Genomic DNA, 21,045 nt, shown 5'->3' with positions numbered 1-21,045 from the left:
TGTTACCTGGCTACGAGTGTGTGTTGTTACCTGGCTACGAGTGCGTGTTGTTACCTGGCTACGAGTACGTGTTGTTACCTGGGTACGAGTGTGTGTTGTTACCTGGCTACGAGTGCGTGTTGTTACCTGGGTACGAGTGCGTGTTGTTACCTGGCTACGAGTGCGTGTTGTTACCTGGCTACGAGTGCGTGTTGTTACCTGGTTACGAGTGCGTGTTGTTACCTGGCTACGAGTGCGTGTTGTTACCTGGGTACGAGTGCGTGTTGTTACCTGGCTACGAGTGTGTGTTGTTACCTGGCTAAGAGTGCGTGTTGTTACCTGGGTACGAGTGCGCGGTGTTACCTGGGTACGTGTGTGTGTTGTTACCTGGGTACGAGTGCGTGTTGTTACCTGGCTACGAGTGTGTGTTGTTACCTGGCTACGAGTGCGTGTTGTTACCTGGCTACGAGTGCGTGTTGTTACCTGGGTACGAGTGCGTGTTGTTACCTGGCTAAGAGTGCGTGTTGTTACCTGGCTACGAGTGCGTGTTGTTACCTGGGTACGAGTGCGCGGTGTTACCTGGGTACGTGTGTGTGTGTTGTTACCTGGGTACGAGTGCGTGTTGTTACCTGGGTACGAGTGTGTGTTGTTCCCTGGCTACGAGTGCGTGTTGTTACCTGGCTACGAGTGCGTGTTGTTACCTGGGTACGAGTGCGTGTTGTTACCTGGCTAAGAGTGCGTGTTGTTACCTGGCTACGAGTGCGTGTTGTTACCTGGGTACGAGTGTGTGGTGTTACCTGGGTACGAGTGTGTGGTGTTACCTGGCTACGAGTGCGTGTTGTTACCTGGGTACGAGTGCGTGTTGTTACCTGGCTAAGAGTGCGTGTTGTTACCTGGCTACGAGTGCGTGTTGTTACCTGGGTACGAGTGCGCGGTGTTACCTGGGTACGTGTGTGTGTGTTGTTACCTGGCTACGAGTACGTGTTGTTACCTGGGTACGAGTGTGTGTTGTTACCTGGCTACGAGTGTGTGTTGTTACCTGGCTACGAGTGCGTGTTGTTACCTGGCTACGAGTACGTGTTGTTACCTGGGTACGAGTGTGTGTTGTTACCTGGCTACGAGTGCGTGTTGTTACCTGGGTACGAGTGCGTGTTGTTACCTGGCTACGAGTGCGTGTTGTTACCTGGCTACGAGTGCGTGTTGTTACCTGGCTACGAGTGCGTGTTGTTACCTGGGTACGAGTGCGTGTTGTTACCTGGCTACGAGTGTGTGTTGTTACCTGGCTAAGAGTGCGTGTTGTTACCTGGCTAAGAGTGCGTGTTGTTACCTGGGTACGAGTGCGCGGTGTTACCTGGGTACGTGTGTGTGTTGTTACCTGGGTACGAGTGCGTGTTGTTACCTGGCTACGAGTGCGTGTTGTTACCTGGCTACGAGTGCGTGGTGTTACCTGGGTACGAGTGCGTGTTGTTACCTGGCTACGAGCGCGTGTTGTTACCTGGGTACGAGTGCGTGTTGTTACCTGGCTACGAGTGCGTGTTGTTACCTGCGTGTTGTTACCTGGCTACGAGTGCGTGTTGTTACCTGGCTACGAGTGCGTGTTGTTACCTGCGTGTTGTTACCTGGCTACGAGTGCGTGTTGTTACCTGCGTGTTGTTACCTGGCTACGAGTGCGTGTTGTTACCTGGCTACGAGTGCGTGTTGTTACCTGCGTGTTGTTACCTGGCTACGAGTGCGTGTTGTTACCTGGCTACGAGTGCGTGTTGTTACCTGCGTGTTGTTACCTGGCTACGAGTGCGTGTTGTTACCTGGCTACGAGTGCGTGTTGTTACCTGGCTACGAGTGCGTGTTGTTACCTGGCTACGAGTGCGTGTTGTTACCTGGGTACGAGTGTGTGTTGTTACCTGGCTACGAGTGTGTGTTGTTACCTGGCTACGAGTGCGTGTTGTTACCTGGCTACGAGTACGTGTTGTTACCTGGGTACGAGTGTGTGTTGTTACCTGGCTACGAGTGCGTGTTGTTACCTGGGTACGAGTGCGTGTTGTTACCTGGCTACGAGTGCGTGTTGTTACCTGGCTACGAGTGCGTGTTGTTACCTGGCTACGAGTGCGTGTTGTTACCTGGCTACGAGTGCGTGTTGTTACCTGGGTACGAGTGCGCGGTGTTACCTGGGTACGTGTGTGTGTTGTTACCTGGGTACGAGTGCGCGGTGTTACCTGGGTACGTGTGTGTGTTGTTACCTGGGTACGAGTGCGTGTTGTTACCTGGCTACGAGTGTGTGTTGTTACCTGGCTACGAGTGCGTGTTGTTACCTGGCTACGAGTGCGTGTTGTTACCTGGCTACGAGTGCGTGTTGTTACCTGGGTACGAGTGCGTGTTGTTACCTGGCTAAGAGTGCGTGTTGTTACCTGGCTACGAGTGCGTGTTGTTACCTGGTTACGAGTGCGTGTTGTTACCTGGCTACGAGTGCGTGTTGTTACCTGGGTACGAGTGCGTGTTGTTACCTGGCTACGAGTGTGTGTTGTTACCTGGCTAAGAGTGCGTGTTGTTACCTGGCTAAGAGTGTGTGTTGTTACCTGGGTACGAGTGCGCGGTGTTACCTGGGTACGTGTGTGTGTTGTTACCTGGGTACGAGTGCGTGTTGTTACCTGGCTACGAGTGTGTGTTGTTACCTGGCTACGAGTGCGTGTTGTTACCTGGCTACGAGTGCGTGTTGTTACCTGGGTACGAGTGCGTGTTGTTACCTGGCTAAGAGTGCGTGTTGTTACCTGGCTACGAGTGCGTGTTGTTACCTGGGTACGAGTGCGCGGTGTTACCTGGGTACGTGTGTGTGTGTTGTTACCTGGGTACGAGTGCGTGTTGTTACCTGGCTACGAGTGTGTGTTGTTACCTGGCTACGAGTGCGTGTTGTTACCTGGCTACGAGTGCGTGTTGTTACCTGGCTACGAGTACGTGTTGTTACCTGGGTACGAGTGTGTGTTGTTACCTGGCTACGAGTGTGTGTTGTTACCTGGCTACGAGTGCGTGTTGTTACCTGGCTACGAGTGCGTGTTGTTACCTGGGTACGAGTGCGTGTTGTTACCTGGCTACGAGTGCGTGTTGTTACCTGGCTACGAGTGCGTGTTGTTACCTGGCTACGAGTGCGTGTTGTTACCTGGGTACGAGTGCGTGTTGTTACCTGGCTACGAGTGTGTGTTGTTACCTGGCTAAGAGTGCGTGTTGTTACCTGGCTAAGAGTGCGTGTTGTTACCTGGGTACGAGTGCGCGGTGTTACCTGGGTACGTGTGTGTGTTGTTACCTGGGTACGAGTGCGTGTTGTTACCTGGCTACGAGTGCGTGTTGTTACCTGGCTACGAGTGCGTGTTGTTACCTGGCTACGAGTGCGTGTTGTTACCTGGCTACGAGTGCGTGTTGTTACCTGGCTACGAGTGCGTGTTGTTACCTGGGTACGAGTGCGTGTTGTTACCTGGCTACGAGTGTGTGTTGTTACCTGGCTAAGAGTGCGTGTTGTTACCTGGCTAAGAGTGCGTGTTGTTACCTGGGTACGAGTGCGCGGTGTTACCTGGGTACGTGTGTGTGTTGTTACCTGGGTACGAGTGCGTGTTGTTACCTGGCTACGAGTGCGTGTTGTTACCTGGCTACGAGTGCGTGGTGTTACCTGGGTACGAGTGCGTGTTGTTACCTGGCTACGAGCGCGTGTTGTTACCTGGGTACGAGTGCGTGTTGTTACCTGGCTACGAGTGCGTGTTGTTACCTGCGTGTTGTTACCTGGCTACGAGTGCGTGTTGTTACCTGGCTACGAGTGCGTGTTGTTACCTGCGTGTTGTTACCTGGCTACGAGTGCGTGTTGTTACCTGCGTGTTGTTACCTGGCTACGAGTGCGTGTTGTTACCTGGCTACGAGTGCGTGTTGTTACCTGCGTGTTGTTACCTGGCTACGAGTGCGTGTTGTTACCTGGCTACGAGTGCGTGTTGTTACCTGCGTGTTGTTACCTGGCTACGAGTGCGTGTTGTTACCTGGCTACGAGTGCGTGTTGTTACCTGCGTGTTGTTAACTGGCTACGAGTGCGTGTTGTTACCTGGCTACGAGTGCGTGTTGTTACCTGCGTGTTGTTACCTGGCTACGAGTGCGTGTTGTTACCTGGCTACGAGTGCGTGTTGTTACCTGGGTACGAGTGCGTGTTGTTACCTGGCTACGAGTGCGTGTTGTTACCTGCGTGTTGTTACCTGGCTACGAGTGCGTGTTGTTACCTGCGTGTTGTTACCTGGGTACGAGTGTGTGGTGTTACCTGGCTACGAGTGCGTGTTGTTACCTGGGTACGAGTGCGCGGTGTTACCTGGGTACGTGTGTGTGTGTTGTTACCTGGGTACGAGTGCGTGTTGTTACCTGGCTACGAGTGTGTGTTGTTACCTGGCTACGAGTGCGTGTTGTTACCTGGCTACGAGTGCGTGTTGTTACCTGGCTACGAGTGCGTGTTGTTACCTGGGTACGAGTGCGTGTTGTTACCTGGGTACGAGTGTGTGGTGTTACCTGGCTACGAGTGTGTGGTGTTACCTGGGTACGAGTGTGTGGTGTTACCTGGCTACGAGTGTGTGGTGTTACCTGGCTACGAGTGTGTGGTGTTACCTGGGTACGAGTGTGTGGTGTTACCTGGCTACGAGTGTGTGGTGTTACCTGGGTACGAGTGCGTGTTGTTACCTGGGTACGAGTGCGTGTTGTTACCTGGGTACGAGTGCGTGGTGTTACCTGGCTACGAGTGTGTGGTGTTACCTGGGTACGAGTGCGTGGTGTTACCTGGGTACGAGTGCGTGTTGTTACCTGGGTACGAGTGCGTGGTGTTACCTGGCTACGAGTGTGTGGTGTTACCTGGGTACGAGTGTGTGGTGTTACCTGGCTACGAGTGTGTGGTGTTACCTGGGTACGAGTGTGTGGTGTTACCTGGCTACGAGTGTGTGGTGTTACCTGGGTACGAGTGCGTGTTGTTACCTGGCTACGAGTGTGTGGTGTTACCTGGCTACGAGTGTGTGGTGTTACCTGGCTACGAGTGTGTGGTGTTACCTGGCTACGAGTGTGTGGTGTTACCTGGGTACGAGTGCGTGTTGTTACCTGGGTACGAGTGTGTGGTGTTACCTGGCTACGAGTGTGTGCTGTTACCTGGCTACGAGTGTGTGGTGTTACCTGGGTACGAGTGTGTGGTGTTACCTGGCTACGAGTGTGTGGTGTTACCTGGGTACGAGTGCGTGTTGTTACCTGGGTACGAGTGCGTGTTGTTACCTGGGTACGAGTGCGTGTTGTTACCTGGCTACGAGTGTGTGGTGTTACCTGGGTACGAGTGTGTGGTGTTACCTGGGTACGAGTGTGTGTTGTTACCTGGGTACGAGTGTGTGTTGTTACCTGGGTACGGATGGATGCCGTTGGTGTAGATGGTTTCGGAGGAGGGCTGTCCATTGGTTTGGTGAGGGAGGGCGCTGAAACCATTGACCCCGATGGAAGCTGCCATGCTGGGTACCGCGCCGGCACTGATGCCTGGTGGAGTGCTGGTGCCTAAGAACACACACACACACACACACACACACACTCTTAACAAGTCTTTAATTGGCACAGTACAAGCCACCTTCATTTATGTAGCGCTTTATACAAAACAGACTGTTTCAACACCACAAAAATAATGTTCTTCTCAAATATCTAAACATTCTTAAATCAAGACACTTTTACTTGAAAAACAAATTAAGTCTTGTTTACTGAAAAAGTCATCAAAATTGAGTGAGTTTATGCTTAAAAATATGTGCCAGTGGTCAGAACAATCAGCTTAATTCAAAGTTGGCAGATATTTGTTCTTGTTTTAAGCATAAACTCTGATTTAATAATAATAATAATTTAAATTGCAGTGAAAGCAGCTTTACAGTGATAATAATGATCAATAATGCAAACAGAATTAAATTTCAGCTGTAAAGCAGCTCTAAAAAATACAATAGTGTCATTATTCAGCTCAATTCAGTTCAATAACCGTGTAAAGCTCATCAAATTCAGCTATAATGTACAAAAGGGTTACACTTTATTTTAAGGTGTCCTTATATAGAGTACATTTAAGTACTGAGTAATATTATTGAACTACATTAGGGTTTAGGGTTAGTTGCATGCAAGTATGCATAATATATAGTTATGCTTACACTTTATTTGGTAATTTATTTTACAGTGTCCTTGTTACATGTGTTACATGATGTTACTGTAGTAATAACTATAAATGATGCATAATTACATGCAACTAACCCTCAACCAAACCCGAATCCTAACCATAACCCTATAGTAAGTAGTTATTTATTATTACTCAGTACTTAAATGCTGGGTTTCACTTTATTTGAAGGTGTCATTGTTAGAGTGTAAGTATATATTTAAGTTCTGAGTAATATTAATTAACTAAATGTACTTACTATAGGGTTTTGGTCTAACAAGGACTTTAAAATAAAGTGTTCCCTATAAATGTTCAATTCAGCTCTACAGAAGACAATAGCGTCTTATTCACAATTATGTCTATATTGCAAAATTCATCAATTATGAAATAAAGACAAATCAGCAATAAAGCAGTGCAGGCTCATAGTTTATTAGATGTTTGGTCGGGTTTCTGAACATCATCTCATGACAACACTGAATATTCACACTTTGACTGACACGATCAGATGAGAAGAAAACTTGAGCTGAATAATCACACTATTGTCCGCTGTACGAGTTTGTCTCATGAAGTTATAAAGCGCTGTAGAAATGAATGTTTGACTGGATGCAGGAGGTCGAGTCAAAGCATTAATAAGTGTTTGTCTCCGGTCACAGATGCGTCTCTTCGCTGCCCTCCTGACACTGATCGTTCAACTTCTTTCGGCTTTTCTCCAAGGGCATTTCAGTCGTGGCAGATTAAAGCTGACGGGTAACAAGAGTGTGTGTCCACATCACGGATTATCAAAGCGGGAAAACTGACAGACGAGAGGGAGAGGAAGCGCTTTAATTAATTCCTCGTGACCCTTCGTCTGAGGTGTCAGCGGGCTTTTGTAGCTGGACGGTCAAAGACACATCAGGAGTGTGTGTGAGTGTGTGTGTGTGTGAGTGAGAGAGAGAGAGAGAGACGGGGGTCAAACGGGGGTCTGGGATTATCCGTCACAAATCTTCACTTCTGTATTCTTCAGTCAAGGACTCTCTGGTCAAAGGCATCAGATTGGCCGTGTTCCCGGGTTCATCCTCAAACTGAGACGGATCATTTCCCATCACACCTGGTGTTTTACTGAGTGACTGTGATTTACAGAAGACACACTCACTCTGTTTCAACACCCACTGACAGACTACAGAGACAGCATCCTAATAAGATGGAACCGCATTACTATTGGTCAGAAGTTTTGGCTTGGTGCAATTTTTGTTTTGTTTTTGTTTTAAAAAAAGAAGTGTCTTCTGGACTGCATTTATTTGATCAAAAAGAGAGAAAAAATATGTGTAATTTATTCCTGTTATCAAACCTGACTTTATTTAATTAAAAATACAGTGAAAATCACAAAATATTATTAGAATGTAAAACAGTTGTTGTCTATGTGAATATGTGTAATTGTGAATGTGTAAAGTGTAATTTATTCCTGTATCAAAGCTGAATTTTCAGCATCATTACTCCAGTCTTCAGTGATTTCCTTCAGAAATCATTCTAATATGATGATTTGATGCTCAAGAAACATTTATGATTATTATCAATGTTAAAAACAGTTGTGCTGCTTCATATTTTTGAGGATTCTTTCATGAATAGAAAGTTCAAAGAACAGCATTTATTTGAAACAGAATCTTTTTGTAACATTCTGTCATAATATGTTCATAAATGTCTTTAATGTTATTTTTGTTTTAATGCATCCTTACATCAATTTAATGCATCCATGATGGGCAAAAGTATTAATTTCTTTGAAATAAAATCAACGGCAATGACGTGTTTCCTGTGAATATGTCAACATGACGTCACTTCCTGTTCGGCGTCCTTGTCAAATTCATTGAGTTACACAAATTAGTGCATTAAAACGCTTTAAATAACATTATTACACGGCTCTGTGGAAAACTTGATTCTAATTGGTTAATCGCAGCATCCAGCGGTAAATTATTCCCAGATAACAACCGCTGAGAACAGGAACACCGGCTCATCCGGGTCACTGGAGTCAGCAGCGCTATACGCTCGCTAGGAACGGGTTTTCTTCATGGAAGTTTTGCTTTTGATGAGCTAATAAAATATTAAAACTCAGTCGAATCAATATTTTGTGTAGTTATTTAATTATGCCATCCAGTACCGTGGACTCGCTCTCTCTTGTTTCATACAAACGCTGCTGCCATTTTGTGGCTATTGTTTTGTTCACTGTTGGATTATTAGATACAAACAGGTACGATTTTAAAACAGTTTAATCTGAAATCAATATCTCTGATCTCCATAATTATTTATGTGGTGAAATGCTGTGTAATAAGTGTTATGACTGTATACCATATCTTTTAAATGTCCGTTTAGTTTGATCTTGCCGCAGAAACTGCTCTCACCGCGGAAGCTTTAAGTTTAAAGACCTGATAAAATATTTAAACTCAGATCAATATTTTGTGTCTAATTATTTACTCATATGGCAAGTAGCCGTGTAATAAGCGGGGTAATGTACATCCAGCCAGTGGTTCTCTCAGAATAACCCCCTTATCGTCCTGTCAGGGTTATTTTGAGAAAAGCACCGGCTGGATGTATATTATTCTTACATAAAGATATTAGAAAATCTAATAAAAATGCAGGATGAGATCAATAAGCATGTTTGAGAGAAAATGCAAAATTGTGGAAAATACATAATTTTTTTTTTTTTAAATTCAAAAGTATTATTTTTTTTTTTGTACAGTTTTTTTAGTAATATAAAAAAAAATATTACCGACCTCCATAGTACACAGCACAAACAAATATTTGGTATAATAAGATTAATCAATATTTTTCAATATGGGATGAAATAATTTTTTTTGTTCACTGAGACAATTTTCAATGCATTACGGGATGATCTTTATAAATGATACATTTAATGTTTTTTGAAATGCTGTCAGCTCTGTGGGTTTTGTAAGAGCTTCTGTGTGGATACGTGAATGCAATAGAAAGAAGTTGAAAAAGATGAAAACAGAAAACCCTTGTGTGGCAAACAACAGTGAGATTAACGGCTGAGACAAACACTTGTTGCTCTCGAGAACCAAACTGATGAAATCCGTTTCCTGCGAGAGCGAAGCGATTGATCCTGCTGCCTGCTTTAATTAAAGCTTTATTTGTGCGTGTGTGTGTGTGTGTGAGTGTGTGTGTGTGTGTGTGTGTGTTTGGTACCTGAAGACGGTGTCATCGGCGCAGCCACGAGACCGTTGACGTTGAAAGCTGCCATTTGCTGCATCTGAGCGGCGGCGAGGGCAGTCATGGGGTTCAGATACGAGCCCTGAGACGCTGCCATGAGCGCCGCCTGCTGCTGCATGACCTGCTGCACACACAGACACAACAGAGATTTATACTACAAATATCTAGCACTCGAAAAAATCTTGGGTTATTGTTTCTAACCAAATCCTGGGTTAAGCCTTTTGGGTAACATTTTTTGGGTTCTTTTTTCAGTGTTTGTGTAGTTTTTGTGTTACAAAGCTCCTGGGTCAGACGTAACAACCCAGTGTTTGGGTAGTTTTTGTGTAACCCAGTGTTTGGGTAGTTTTTGTGTTACAAAGCTCCTGGGTCAGACGAAACAACCCAGTGTTTGGGTAGTTTTTGTGTAACAAAGCTCCTGGGTCAGACGTAACAACCCAGTGTTTGGGTAGTTTTTGTGTAACCCAGATCCTGGGTCAGACGTAACAACCCAGTGTTTGGGTAGTTTTTGTGTTACAAAGCTCCTGGGTCAGACGAAACAACCCAGTGTTTGGGTAGTTTTTGTGTAACAAAGCTCCTGGGTCAGACGAAACAACCCAGTGTTTGGGTAGTTTTTGTGTTACCCAACTCCTGGGTCAGACGTGACAACCCACTATATTTACCCAGCACTTGGGTTGTTTTTAATCCAGTGTATTTTTAGAGTGTGGAAACTTGTTTCTGCCATAGCATTTGCTGGTAATCTGTGTGTGTGAGACTCACAGCGTGTGTGTACGCTCCGTATGCTCCAAACTGGATGGTCATGGGACTGAAGATGCCGAGCTGACCCGCCATCTGATGCATCCTGCGCAGGGTTCGTTCCTTATCAGTGTCTGCAAACTTCACCACCAGACTGGAGGACGCGCCCTGAACACACACACACATATAATTCAATGGATATTCCTGAAAGAGGACCTATATGCCCTTTTATATTCTTGATGTTGTTCTCAGGCTCTACTAGAACAGGTTTTCCTGCTTGAATGTTGATTATTTTCCTCATATTCTCCATTGTTGCAGCTTCTCTCTTCCCAGTCTGTCAGTAACGCTCTGTTTACTTCCTGTCTCTATGATGCCGCTCCTTCTGAAAAGCACACTGTTCTCTGATTGGTCGGCTGGATCAGTGTTTTGTGATTGGTTGTGCACTTCGAGCGTGTTTGGGAAATGTCCCGCCCCTTACCATAACCGCCAGTTTAACACACTACTAACTAACTCAACCAGGCCCCGCCCCTTTATTCTGCGTATGAATTATTTAAATGAGGAATATTGTGACGTGTTCGTTCCCTGAAGAAACTCAAGACTACAATGGAGGCGTTTCAGGAGTTCAGAAACACTGACACTGATATAGAGAAGAACTGGAGCTTTACAGAGCTTCTTCATGCTCAAACAGCAACATTACACACTGAAGAAAGATGAACATGGAAAAAAAGCAGAATGGACCTGCACTCACAGACACCGTTCAGATCCGATCTCTCTGTGTGACGTAGTTGTGAGCAATTAAATCTCAGCGGCCGCTGCGTGAGACATTGATTTATTTAATTGCCTCTACAGCTGTCATGAAGACACATGATGTGATGGAGGAGATCTGTGAGGGTCTCGTCCCTGCAGAACACATTAAAGTGAAGTGAGGACTGCAGACTGGCCCTCATTACAAGCTGTCAGGGGCATCAGGGGCCTCAGTGTAAGGGGTATCAGGGGCCTCAGTGTCAGGGGTATCAGAGTCAGGGGTATCAGTGTCAGGGGTATCAGAGTCAGGGGTATCAGGGGCTTAGTCTTTTGAAAGGACAGCGCCTTCCCCCGGATTGCCCTCCTGGCTCTCCAGTTTGGATTAGGAAGGACGCAGAAATGCACTGGCCGCCGCATGTTTTTGCTGAGACTGAGTCACCCATACCAACAAACAGACAGATTTCATCCTTTTCTTTATTAAGGAGTACAAAATCTTTGATTTGATTTGCTCCTGGCCAGCGAACCAAGCCACACCCCGAAGAGTCATGGCCCGGTAATCCTGGCCAGGCATCGCACTCCCAAGAATTAATTTAACCAATAATAAGTTTCCGATATCAGAATCCAGCCACTGGCTGTACCCGGCCCACTCAGATCCCATCTTGTGAACAGGAATTCTGACCGAGTTCCTACCCCCAAATTTTTTTCTCATAACTCTATTTTTACTTCTCTTTAATCAAGAGTACAAAGTCTTCGATTGGACTTGCTCCTGGCCAGCGAACCAAGCCACACCCCAAAGAGTCATGGCCCTGTAATCCTGGCCAGGCATTGCACTCTCAAATTTTTTTTTCAACAACAGACAGATAGATCCCTATGTCCACTTCAGTCCCTATCCTTATGATTGTTTCAAGAACCGGGATAGTCCACACAGATAGTCCAATTGTATTCTAAATCCATTCTCGCCCCAATGAGGAGCTTGTAATGAAAATTATAGCACAAGACAGCAGAAGAGCCCAAGACTAATCTCCATACCACAATCTATTTAATCCTATTCTACTAAGGAACACATCTTCAGTGGAGTACCTCAGGATCATTGGGTGTTTTGGCTCTTTAAACATCAGACACCCTCCTCTGAGGCGGCCCGCCCAAGGGGATCAGTCCTAGGCGTGTGTCCTAAAAACATCTGAGTCTCCTAAACCAAACACTATCTCATAATAATTCTCATATGGTCCAGAACATCAGTATTGATACCATTATTCAAACTACAATGTATCTCTCCACCAACCCCCACAACCTCAACCAGTTTTTACAAAAACCCTTAATGCTATTCATCGATAAAAAATCGGGTTCCAGTTATGGCCCGTCAACCCAAGGCCACCGTCTCTGCGTGCTGTCCAAGTGGACCCAGAGGGGTTGGATACCTACCTCCACAAGTAACCCCTTCGTTAACACCGCAAGGTATCCCGGGCACACGAAAAGGGCCTGTGTCACGAGGTTCAGATTATCAGGTACTCAAGTGTGAACCTGAGCACCAAGCTTCTACCAATCGTCACCTCTAAGTAAATGCCAACCTCAACCGCTACATCACACTCACTGTAGCAAGTATAACCGTAAGGCAGCATATACCTTAACTACCAGCTATCACTTTCCTGGTAACCAATTCTTTTTCCCACAATCCTTTGTGACCCAATCGCCCAGCATCGAACCCGGGTCTCTGTCCCCAACCCAACCCAACGCACTAACCACTCCACCATATCACTCCTGAATTGCACCTGGTTCACATCTAGTAAAGACCATAATCCATTACTTTTTCTAACAAACAATTTTGTTCCAGTGCTGGTCTCAAACCCAGGTCTCCCTGTCTATAATTTAACACACTAATCCCTCCACCATATCATCCCTACATTTCAACTACTTCAAACACAACATATCCAATGGTCTGTTAATTCTTAAAACAATTAATTTGTAAGGGTAGGTATGTCCACATATATTAAACCCTACTTCTTTATGAAAAGTAGGTCTTATAGCTTATTCTTAAATAATATTAACCCTGTGAGGGGTAGGTTTTAGTGTTTGTGCTGGTACAGGGATAGCCCAATTACATCCCAGACAAGTCTCCCTCCTGTGAGGGGTAGGTTTAGGTATGTCAAATAATTTAGCCTAATCCCCTGTAAGGGGTAGGTTTTAGTGCTTGTGCTGGTACAGGGATAGCCAAATTATATCCCAGACAAGTCTCCCTCCTGTGAGGGGTAGGTTTAGGTATGTCAAATAATTTAGCCTAATTCCCTGTAAGGGGTAGGTTTTAGTGCTTGTGCTAGTACAGGGATAGCCCAATTACATCCCAGACAAGTCTCCCTCCTGTGAGGGGTAGGTTTAGGCATGTCAAATAATTTAGCCTAATCCCCTGTAAGTGGTAGGTGTTAGTGCTTGTGCTGGTACAGGGATAGCCCAATTACATCCCAGACAAGTCTCCCTCCTGTGAGGGGTAGGTTTAGGTATGTCAAATAATTTAGCCTAGTCCTCTGTAAGGGGTAGGTTTTAGTGCTTGTGCTGGTACAGGGATAAGCCAATTACACCCCAGCCAAGCCTCCCTGCTGTAAGGGCTGAGTTTAGGTATGAAAATATTAAGTACTAATCCCCTATGGGGGCTAAGTTTTCCGATGGCAGAGATGTTAGTGTTTGTGCAATAACCCTTTGACCCAACAATACTAGATTAAAGTATGCATGATTCAACAAAAAACTCTAAACCATATCATATCTTCAACATCTTTTATTGATTACCCAATTCTGAGGTTCAATGAGGAAATGAGGGACCAGGTGCCCTCCTCGTTGGATCCCTTTTCTCACTGCATACCTATGTCCCCACATCCTCATGAGCATGGAGTTTTTGGTTTCCCCCACGTACCTTTTCCCGCACCAGGAATACCGGATTAAATAGATGCAATTTTTTCAGTTCAGCGGAAAAGCGTGTGTGATCCTGTGCACTTTTCTGTGTGCACCTCTTATCAGGGTGTCGTGGGTTTTGGATGGGGCCCGTTTATTGGCTGGATTCATTTTACTGTGTACCAGCATATCCCGTAGGTTTTTTCCACGTTTGTAGGCTGCTATAACCCTGCATTGTTTACCCAGTGCCTCATCCTTCAAGAACCTGTCAAAATTGCCTCTCAAGCCTACCGCTAAGTTCTTGGTAGTCTTTGAGAACTCCACAATAAAGGGAAAAACCCTCTTATTTGCGGTCTGGGCTTTCCTCTCACCCATACAGCCTTTTTCTTCCTCCTTAATCCTCATCCTCAAGAAATGTCTGGAATAACCCCTACCCCTAAGGGCCTTAACCAGGATTTTGATTGCCTCAATCCTATCGGTTTCCCTCGTGCAAATCCGTCGGAATCTATGTAGTTGGGATTTTACTATTCCTTTGAACACATGGATGTCGTGGTGACTGCCTCGGTGTAGTAGAGCATGAGTGTCTGTTGGCTTAAAGAAGACCTTGGCATCCAATTTTCCTGTTTCCAAGAACTCCGGCCCTTTGTATACTATGGTGTCCAGAAAGCTGGACTGCCTTCAGCTCCCACTTTACTTTAATGGACGGGTGATGTGAGTTGAGGATTTCCACGAATTCCATCCAATCCCCTTCCGTACTCTCCCAAATCCCCCAAATATCATCCAGATAGCTGAAGTACTGCGTGGGTAAGGATTTGCATTTTGGGAAGACCGACTCTTCCCATTCGGCCATGTAGATGTTCGCATAATCTGGCGCGAAACGTTTGCCCATGGCAGTCCCCTTGATTTGTAGGAAGAATCGGCCATTGAATTCGAAATCATTTCTGATAAGACTAAGTTCTAGGAGCCTCAACAAGATGTCGTCCGGTCTTCCCTCCTCCGGATATCGCTTAAAGCACTAGGACCGCCTCCAACCCCTGGAGGTTCTGGACCGCCTCCAACCCCTTCTTCGTCTCAATGTTGGTGTAGAGACTCTCTACGTCCATGGAGAAAAGCCTAGCTTGAGGACTGATCTTCATAGCTTGAACTTTTTCCAGAAAATAATAAGTGTCTTTGATATGGCTGTTATGTCTTGTGGAGAGCGGGTTCAGATAGAACGTGATGAGCTCAGCTATTCCGTAGCTTTCACTCCCACAATCAGAGACAATTGGTCTCCCGGGAGGAACATCTGGAAAGGGCCAGGATGCTTTATCCTTGTGTATTTTGGAAGTAAGTAGAACCTCCTTTCCCTAGCTGTACCCGATCCCTTGAGATAATGGATCTGTTTTTTATTTAGGATCCCCCTCTCTTGCAGTCTCCGCAACTCCTCCTCTATCACTTTAATCGACTCTGGATAGATGGGCTTCCCCATTTCCATGTAAAATTCCCGGTCCATCAATTGCCTCTCTGCCTCTTTCACATATTGCTCCCTATCCATTATCACTACAATACTGCCTTTGTCTGCCGGCTTAATGATTATAGAGTCATCCTTCCTCAATCTTTTCAGGGCCATCCATTCCCCCTCCGACAGGTTGCATGTTTCAGTCACCTCCTTCGTCCCCTTCATAATTTTTTGATCTTGTATGACTTCCCAAACCACCCCCGGAATCTGGCTCCCCTGAGGTTCCCATCCCGAACCTGGTGTGAATGGTACCCTTCTTCTCTCCTCTCCTCCCCTCCTTCCTCCTCTTCAAAAAAAGCAGCCAGCTTTAATCTCCTGTGGTACTCAGTGAGTCCTGCCTCGGTCTCTAATCAGTTCCAGGTGGCTCCCCCCATTCCCGCTCCCTTAGGGACAAAGGATAATCCCCCCTGCAACAGAGACATCTCAAATTTGTCGAGGATTCTGGTTCGGGAGAGGTTCACCATGGTCTCACCATCCTGGTTGACCTGATGCCCCTCCCCCCTCAGTTTAAATGAATGAGCCAATCCTCCCACATTGCCTGACCTGTAGTCCTTGTCCAATGAGTAAGGTCCGATCCTGTGAAATAGCTGGCAAGGAAGCAAACTTATTGTTTTTTTGTACTGATGTTGTGGTCATTGATCCTGCTGAGGTTCATAATTTGATCCCTGGATAAATTTCTATTGAAGTTGATGATAGGAATCAGAACCTGTGCGTTGGGAAAGGTGACCTCTGCCGCACTCACACTCTTCCTGATCCAACTTCCCCACCCATCCGGTGGAGACACAGGTCCTGTCATTAATTCCAAAAGATAGGACTACCTTGGTCACCCAGTCTGTTGTAGGGGTTTTGTTTCTGATGATCTGATGAGCATGCAGCCAACGCGACCCTGGGTAACACATTATTTGAATCCTCTCATCACCCATCTTTGGCAAACTGGCCAGATTTGAGTCGCCTAAAATCAGTACTGGTCTTTTGGGCCGTAAAAAACAATTATGCAATTTATGTCCCTCATGGTCTTGTCTCTCAAATCCATTCCAACCTGATATTTTTTTAACCCATTGTGGCCTTTCCCCTTCCTCCTGCAGATTTTTTTGTGTGTCTTCCTGATCCTCTACCAACCTCTTCCTTTTCCTCTTCTTTTTTTTCTCATCCTCCTGGATAATTTGTGATGTGTTGCTATCAACCACTTCATCCAATGTGATCCAGATCCCCTCCTTTACTTCGTCCGCTATAGCTGGTGTTACAGAATCTCCCTGCACCCGTAAATCCTCCTTTTTGTTGTTTTGCCGAAACTTCCCCAGTTGTTCTCCCCTTTGCGAGGTACTGTTTAAGGGCTTTACCCGCCCTGTTTCTACTGGAAGGTCACGGGACCCCATCATCCCCAGCTAGCCACCTTCTGTAAAGACCTAGGCCCTGGGTCTTCCGCCGTCTCACGCAAATTAATCAGGTGGTGAGTACTTTTGATGTATTGGTGCATGAGCCTAACCAAGGTTCTGAAACAATCCTCTGAATCCATTTTCACAATCTAAAAATAGAAAAAAGACAACTCAATCATTTTCACTATAACACCCAGAAGAATAAATTTTACTCCATATTTCCATCTAGTGTACGAAATCTTCGACTGGATTTACTCCTGACCAGCGAACCTCGCCCCACCCCGGAGGGTAAGGGTCCGGTAATCCCGGTCAGACATCGCACCCCCAAGAGGCCGTTTCCCCCTTTTTTTTTTTAAGAAAAAAGGCTACCAGCTAGTCTCCTGGCCCGGGCTAATGTTGAACTTCATGGGAGAAACGAGCTGGGGAGGACCACGAAACTGTGCAGTGCTCCCCAGGTGCCAGACTGAGCCTCCTGTTTTTCGCTCCCCCACTCGATTCCCACCCGGATCCCCCGGTTCAGAGCCTCAGTATCAGGGGCCTCAGTATCAGAGGTATCAGGGGCATCAGAGTCAGGGGTATCAGGGGCCTCAGTATCAGGGGTATCAGGGGCCTCATTATTCTAAAGACTTTTTTCTTACAATTACGAGTTTATATATCATAATTTGGACTTTATTATTGCAATTGCGAGTTTATATCTTGCAATTAGAAGTTAATTTTTTTTGCAATTCGGACATTATCATCACAATTGCGAGTTTATATTTCATAATTTGGACTTTATTTCTCACAATTCAGAGTTTAGATCTCACAATTCTGACTATTTTGTGCAATTCTGACTTTATTTCTCGCAATTCCGAGTTCACAATTTTGACTTTTTTGTTGTTGTTGAGAAATAAAGTCAGTACTGCAATTTATAAAGTCCCAATTGTGATATAAACTCGCAATTCTGAGAAAGAATAATGATATTAGTAAAAAAAATGATGTCACAGAATCTGTCTTAAGAAGCTCGTTTCCCATCCTGAAGTTTCCGGCCTGTTGTGTCCAGATGACAGCAGGAGTTTCTGTCATTCCTTGAGAAAAGGACATTTTATTCCGGCTGAAAGCCACATTGCCACAAACAAACACAATAATGATGGGCGGAAGCAAGCGCTGCTGTATCTGGTATGAAATGAATTTTCTGAATTTGATAAGCTGTCATCTCTGAGGCATTCGTCATGGGTTCAGAAAACTAATCTCATTTGAGGAGAGCGTTTGACTTCAGAAGAGCATCTGGATTCAATTTCACACGGGCCGCAGAGATTTGCATAGAAAAGAAATAAAAAACAATAACTGAAAATATAATTGCAGAATTGGACAGAATGGAACTGACAAAAGTGACAGAAACACATTCAGATTTTACCAGAAGGAGAAGAAAAATGATTGACCTTTACAAGATATTCAAGATCTTCGAGAGAAAAAAAACTGCCTTTTTGTGTTTCATGTCCAGATGACACTTCATACAATAATCTAAAGGAATTATATTTCGCATAAATAAAAGACCATTGTGATTTTTTGGGATTATTTTCATATCAAATCAGCACTTTGTTTCTCATAACTGTAAAATGTCTAGATCTTTTACTTTTCAGTTGTTTTTGTTGTAATCCTCATTATTTTCAATAATGCTTCATTAATACAACATAAAAAAAAAATTATTGGAGAATGTTTTACAAGAAAATACTATCTGTTTTTTCTACTTCAAAATGTCATGTTTAATTCAATGTGTTACTCTGAATTTCATTGAAATTAATTGTGAAATTTACTAGCAAAGAGAAAACTGTATATACATAATTGTTTTTCAATGTAGTATGCCATACTTTATACAGTATTGAAGTAAAATATAAAATACATTTATATACAAAATGTATTTAAACATTATAATACTATTACAATGGCATAACTTAAAAGCAGTACAAAAACTTATAAACTTTACAGTTATAATATATATTATTGTTTATGAAGTAGCTTCATTACTCATAGGTGTGGTTTGGGCGTAACGTGAAATAAACCAATCAGAGCGTCATCTCACATTCCCTTTAAGAGCAGGCGCGCTTGTTCCATGCCGGATTGCTATTATAACGGCGGATTTGCCAGGAGCAGTTCACAGCCGAGGAGACTGACGTGCTTGTCAGGGACGTTGGGGATGGAGAAACACACCCAAATTAACTTCGGTTAAACAGGCGTACGATAATTTGGGTAAATGTGTAAGCTAGATTTATGCTTTTATAATAAACTATCTATCTATCTATCTATCTATCTATCTATCTATCTATCGTAAAATGTATGATTTGCAAAAATAATAACTGCTGCGTCTGTGTGTAGATGAGAGAATTAAAGTGTATGCGCGTTGAGCACACGCTACATTGATTATGGCCCTTAAAATAGCATATGAATAACATGCGCAACGCGCCACTGACTTTAAACTGTTTTTTCTTCGGCCAGTGGCGGAATTGTTTTCTAAACCTGTAAAATAGCATGAGGGAACGTTTGCGCTGGAACACGCCTCCTCTTTGCGCTGAACCGCCCCGGGGAGCGCAAGTGTATTTCTTAGTTAACCGACGTGCGTCTGTGGAGGGAAAAGTCCGCTGTGCGTCGGGTGCAAAATAGGAATGATACATGCGTCAGTGTACAAAGTCAATTGCGCTGGGTGCAAGATAGGGCCCTCTAACTACAAGTAACTTTGTGACTAAGTCATTAGAGTATTAGTCGATTAAATACTCTCTCTTAAATAATTGACTGTCTGCTTCAATACTCTTTATTTTGATGCTCCTCAACAGATATTCTACTGACTATAAGTAACTTTGCAACTACATGTCAGCTAACTCTCATTAGAGTATTAGTAGAGTTCGGGTTAGTAGATTAAGTTGACATGTAGATGCAAAGTTACTTATAGTCAGTAGAATATCTGTTGAGGAGCATCAACATAAAGAGTGTTGAAGCAGACAGTCGATTATTTAATAGAGTATAGAGTATTTAATCGACTAATAGAAGTAATATATAGTTACTTGTAGTTGGAGGGCCCTATCTTGCACCCAGCGCAATTGACTTTGTATAATTCCTATTTCTCACCCGGCGCACGCAGACTTTTCCCTCCACAGACGCACATCAGTAAATTAGGGAATGAACTTGCCCCCCCCCGGGCGGTTCAGTGAAAAGAGGAGGCGTGTTCCGGCGCAAACGTTCCCTGGTGCTATTTTGCAGTTTCAGAAAACAATTCCGCCACAGACCAGGAGAAACCTCGTCTAAAGCCAGCGGCGCGTTCAGATGCTATTTTAAGGGCGCATGCTTGGCCATAATGAAGTGTGTGCACAACGCACACACACTTTGCTTCTCTCATCTACACACAGACGCAGCAGTTCACATTAGTGGTCGACCGATATATCGCCAAGGCCGATATATCGGCCGATATTTGGCATTTTTGAAATATCGGCATCGGTCGATAAGTTTTTCTGATTGCCCGATGTGTTGAAAGCGGGACTTTTATTTTGACGGCGCTCCGGACTTTTATTTTGACGGGCGGCGCTGAGAACACCAGCGCCAGAAGAGAACGGCTGCTCCTCAGATCAAACAGCGCTCACATTCTCCATCTTCATTAATTTACGATCTCTGTCAGTCATATCTAATACTTTGTTAGACAGAACTGGTAAACAAAGTAAGTAAATGGTAACTTATGTGAAGTAAGTAAAGTAAAGCGTTCTCTTATATATTATTTGTAACAGAAAAGGCAAACAATCAGGCTAAAATACTTTCTCAATTGCTGTCAACATTCAGCAAATGCGCATCTACGTCATTTAAACAAATCTCTGAATATCTAATAAACATTTAATTTCACAAACCTTGCAGATTTAATTGAATCCAGCTGTGTGATATCTTGTGAAGTGTTACTGTCTGCAAGTGACGGTCGGTCCGTGCGAAGTGAGTGAATGCGAACAGAAGATCAGCTTCACAGGAGACGCGATCGAAAAACTTTAAATCCTTCATTTTAAAATATGCTGATATATAACCAGTTGCCAACTGTGTCATATTCATATCGTTTTCACTGTATGTATGTTGTATGTAAAACTAGCGTTACCTTGTCTTTATTTGAAAAAATATGATTACCAGCACGAAATTACCAGATTACTGAGTGCCCTGTTACAGTGTTTAGGCACCTTCTTTTTATTCACATATTCATATATTTCTAAACAATTGCTTTGTGAAAAATACTGTAATAGGATTCGGCCATCGGCCACCCTGCTCTCCAAGATATCGGCATCGGCAATCAAAAAACCAATATCGGTCGACCACTAGTTCACATTTTTGCAAATCATACATTATTACAAGGAAAAATATTAACACACGTGGGAAATCATTGTTGTGTCCATAAAGATGTGAAAAAATAGGCATAAATCTAGCTTACACATTTACCCAAATTATTATACGCCTGTTTAACCGAA

General features: G+C 44.4%; 1 protein-coding gene across 1 annotated transcript in view; it reads right to left on the bottom strand.

Annotated features, from left to right (window-relative positions):
* Positions 1 to 21,045, bottom strand: part of celf6 (CUGBP Elav-like family member 6) — a 155,600-nt gene that overhangs the window by 18,936 nt on the left and 115,619 nt on the right. Inside the window, exons 6-8 of the mRNA XM_084124180.1 lie at positions 10,103 to 10,246; positions 9,323 to 9,470; positions 5,371 to 5,520 (exon numbers count right to left, since the gene is read on the bottom strand). Of these exons, the coding sequence (XP_083980306.1) occupies positions 5,371 to 5,520; positions 9,323 to 9,470; positions 10,103 to 10,246 (442 nt within the window). The remainder of the gene's footprint in view (positions 1 to 5,370; positions 5,521 to 9,322; positions 9,471 to 10,102; positions 10,247 to 21,045) is intronic.

Source organism: Abramis brama, assembly GCF_963993115.1.
Source record: "Abramis brama genome assembly, chromosome: 9".
In the NCBI taxonomy this organism is placed as follows: Eukaryota; Metazoa; Chordata; class Actinopteri; order Cypriniformes; family Leuciscidae; genus Abramis; species Abramis brama.
The sequence above is the reverse complement of the archived record's forward strand: the minus strand, read 5'-3'. Positions and strand labels throughout refer to the sequence as shown.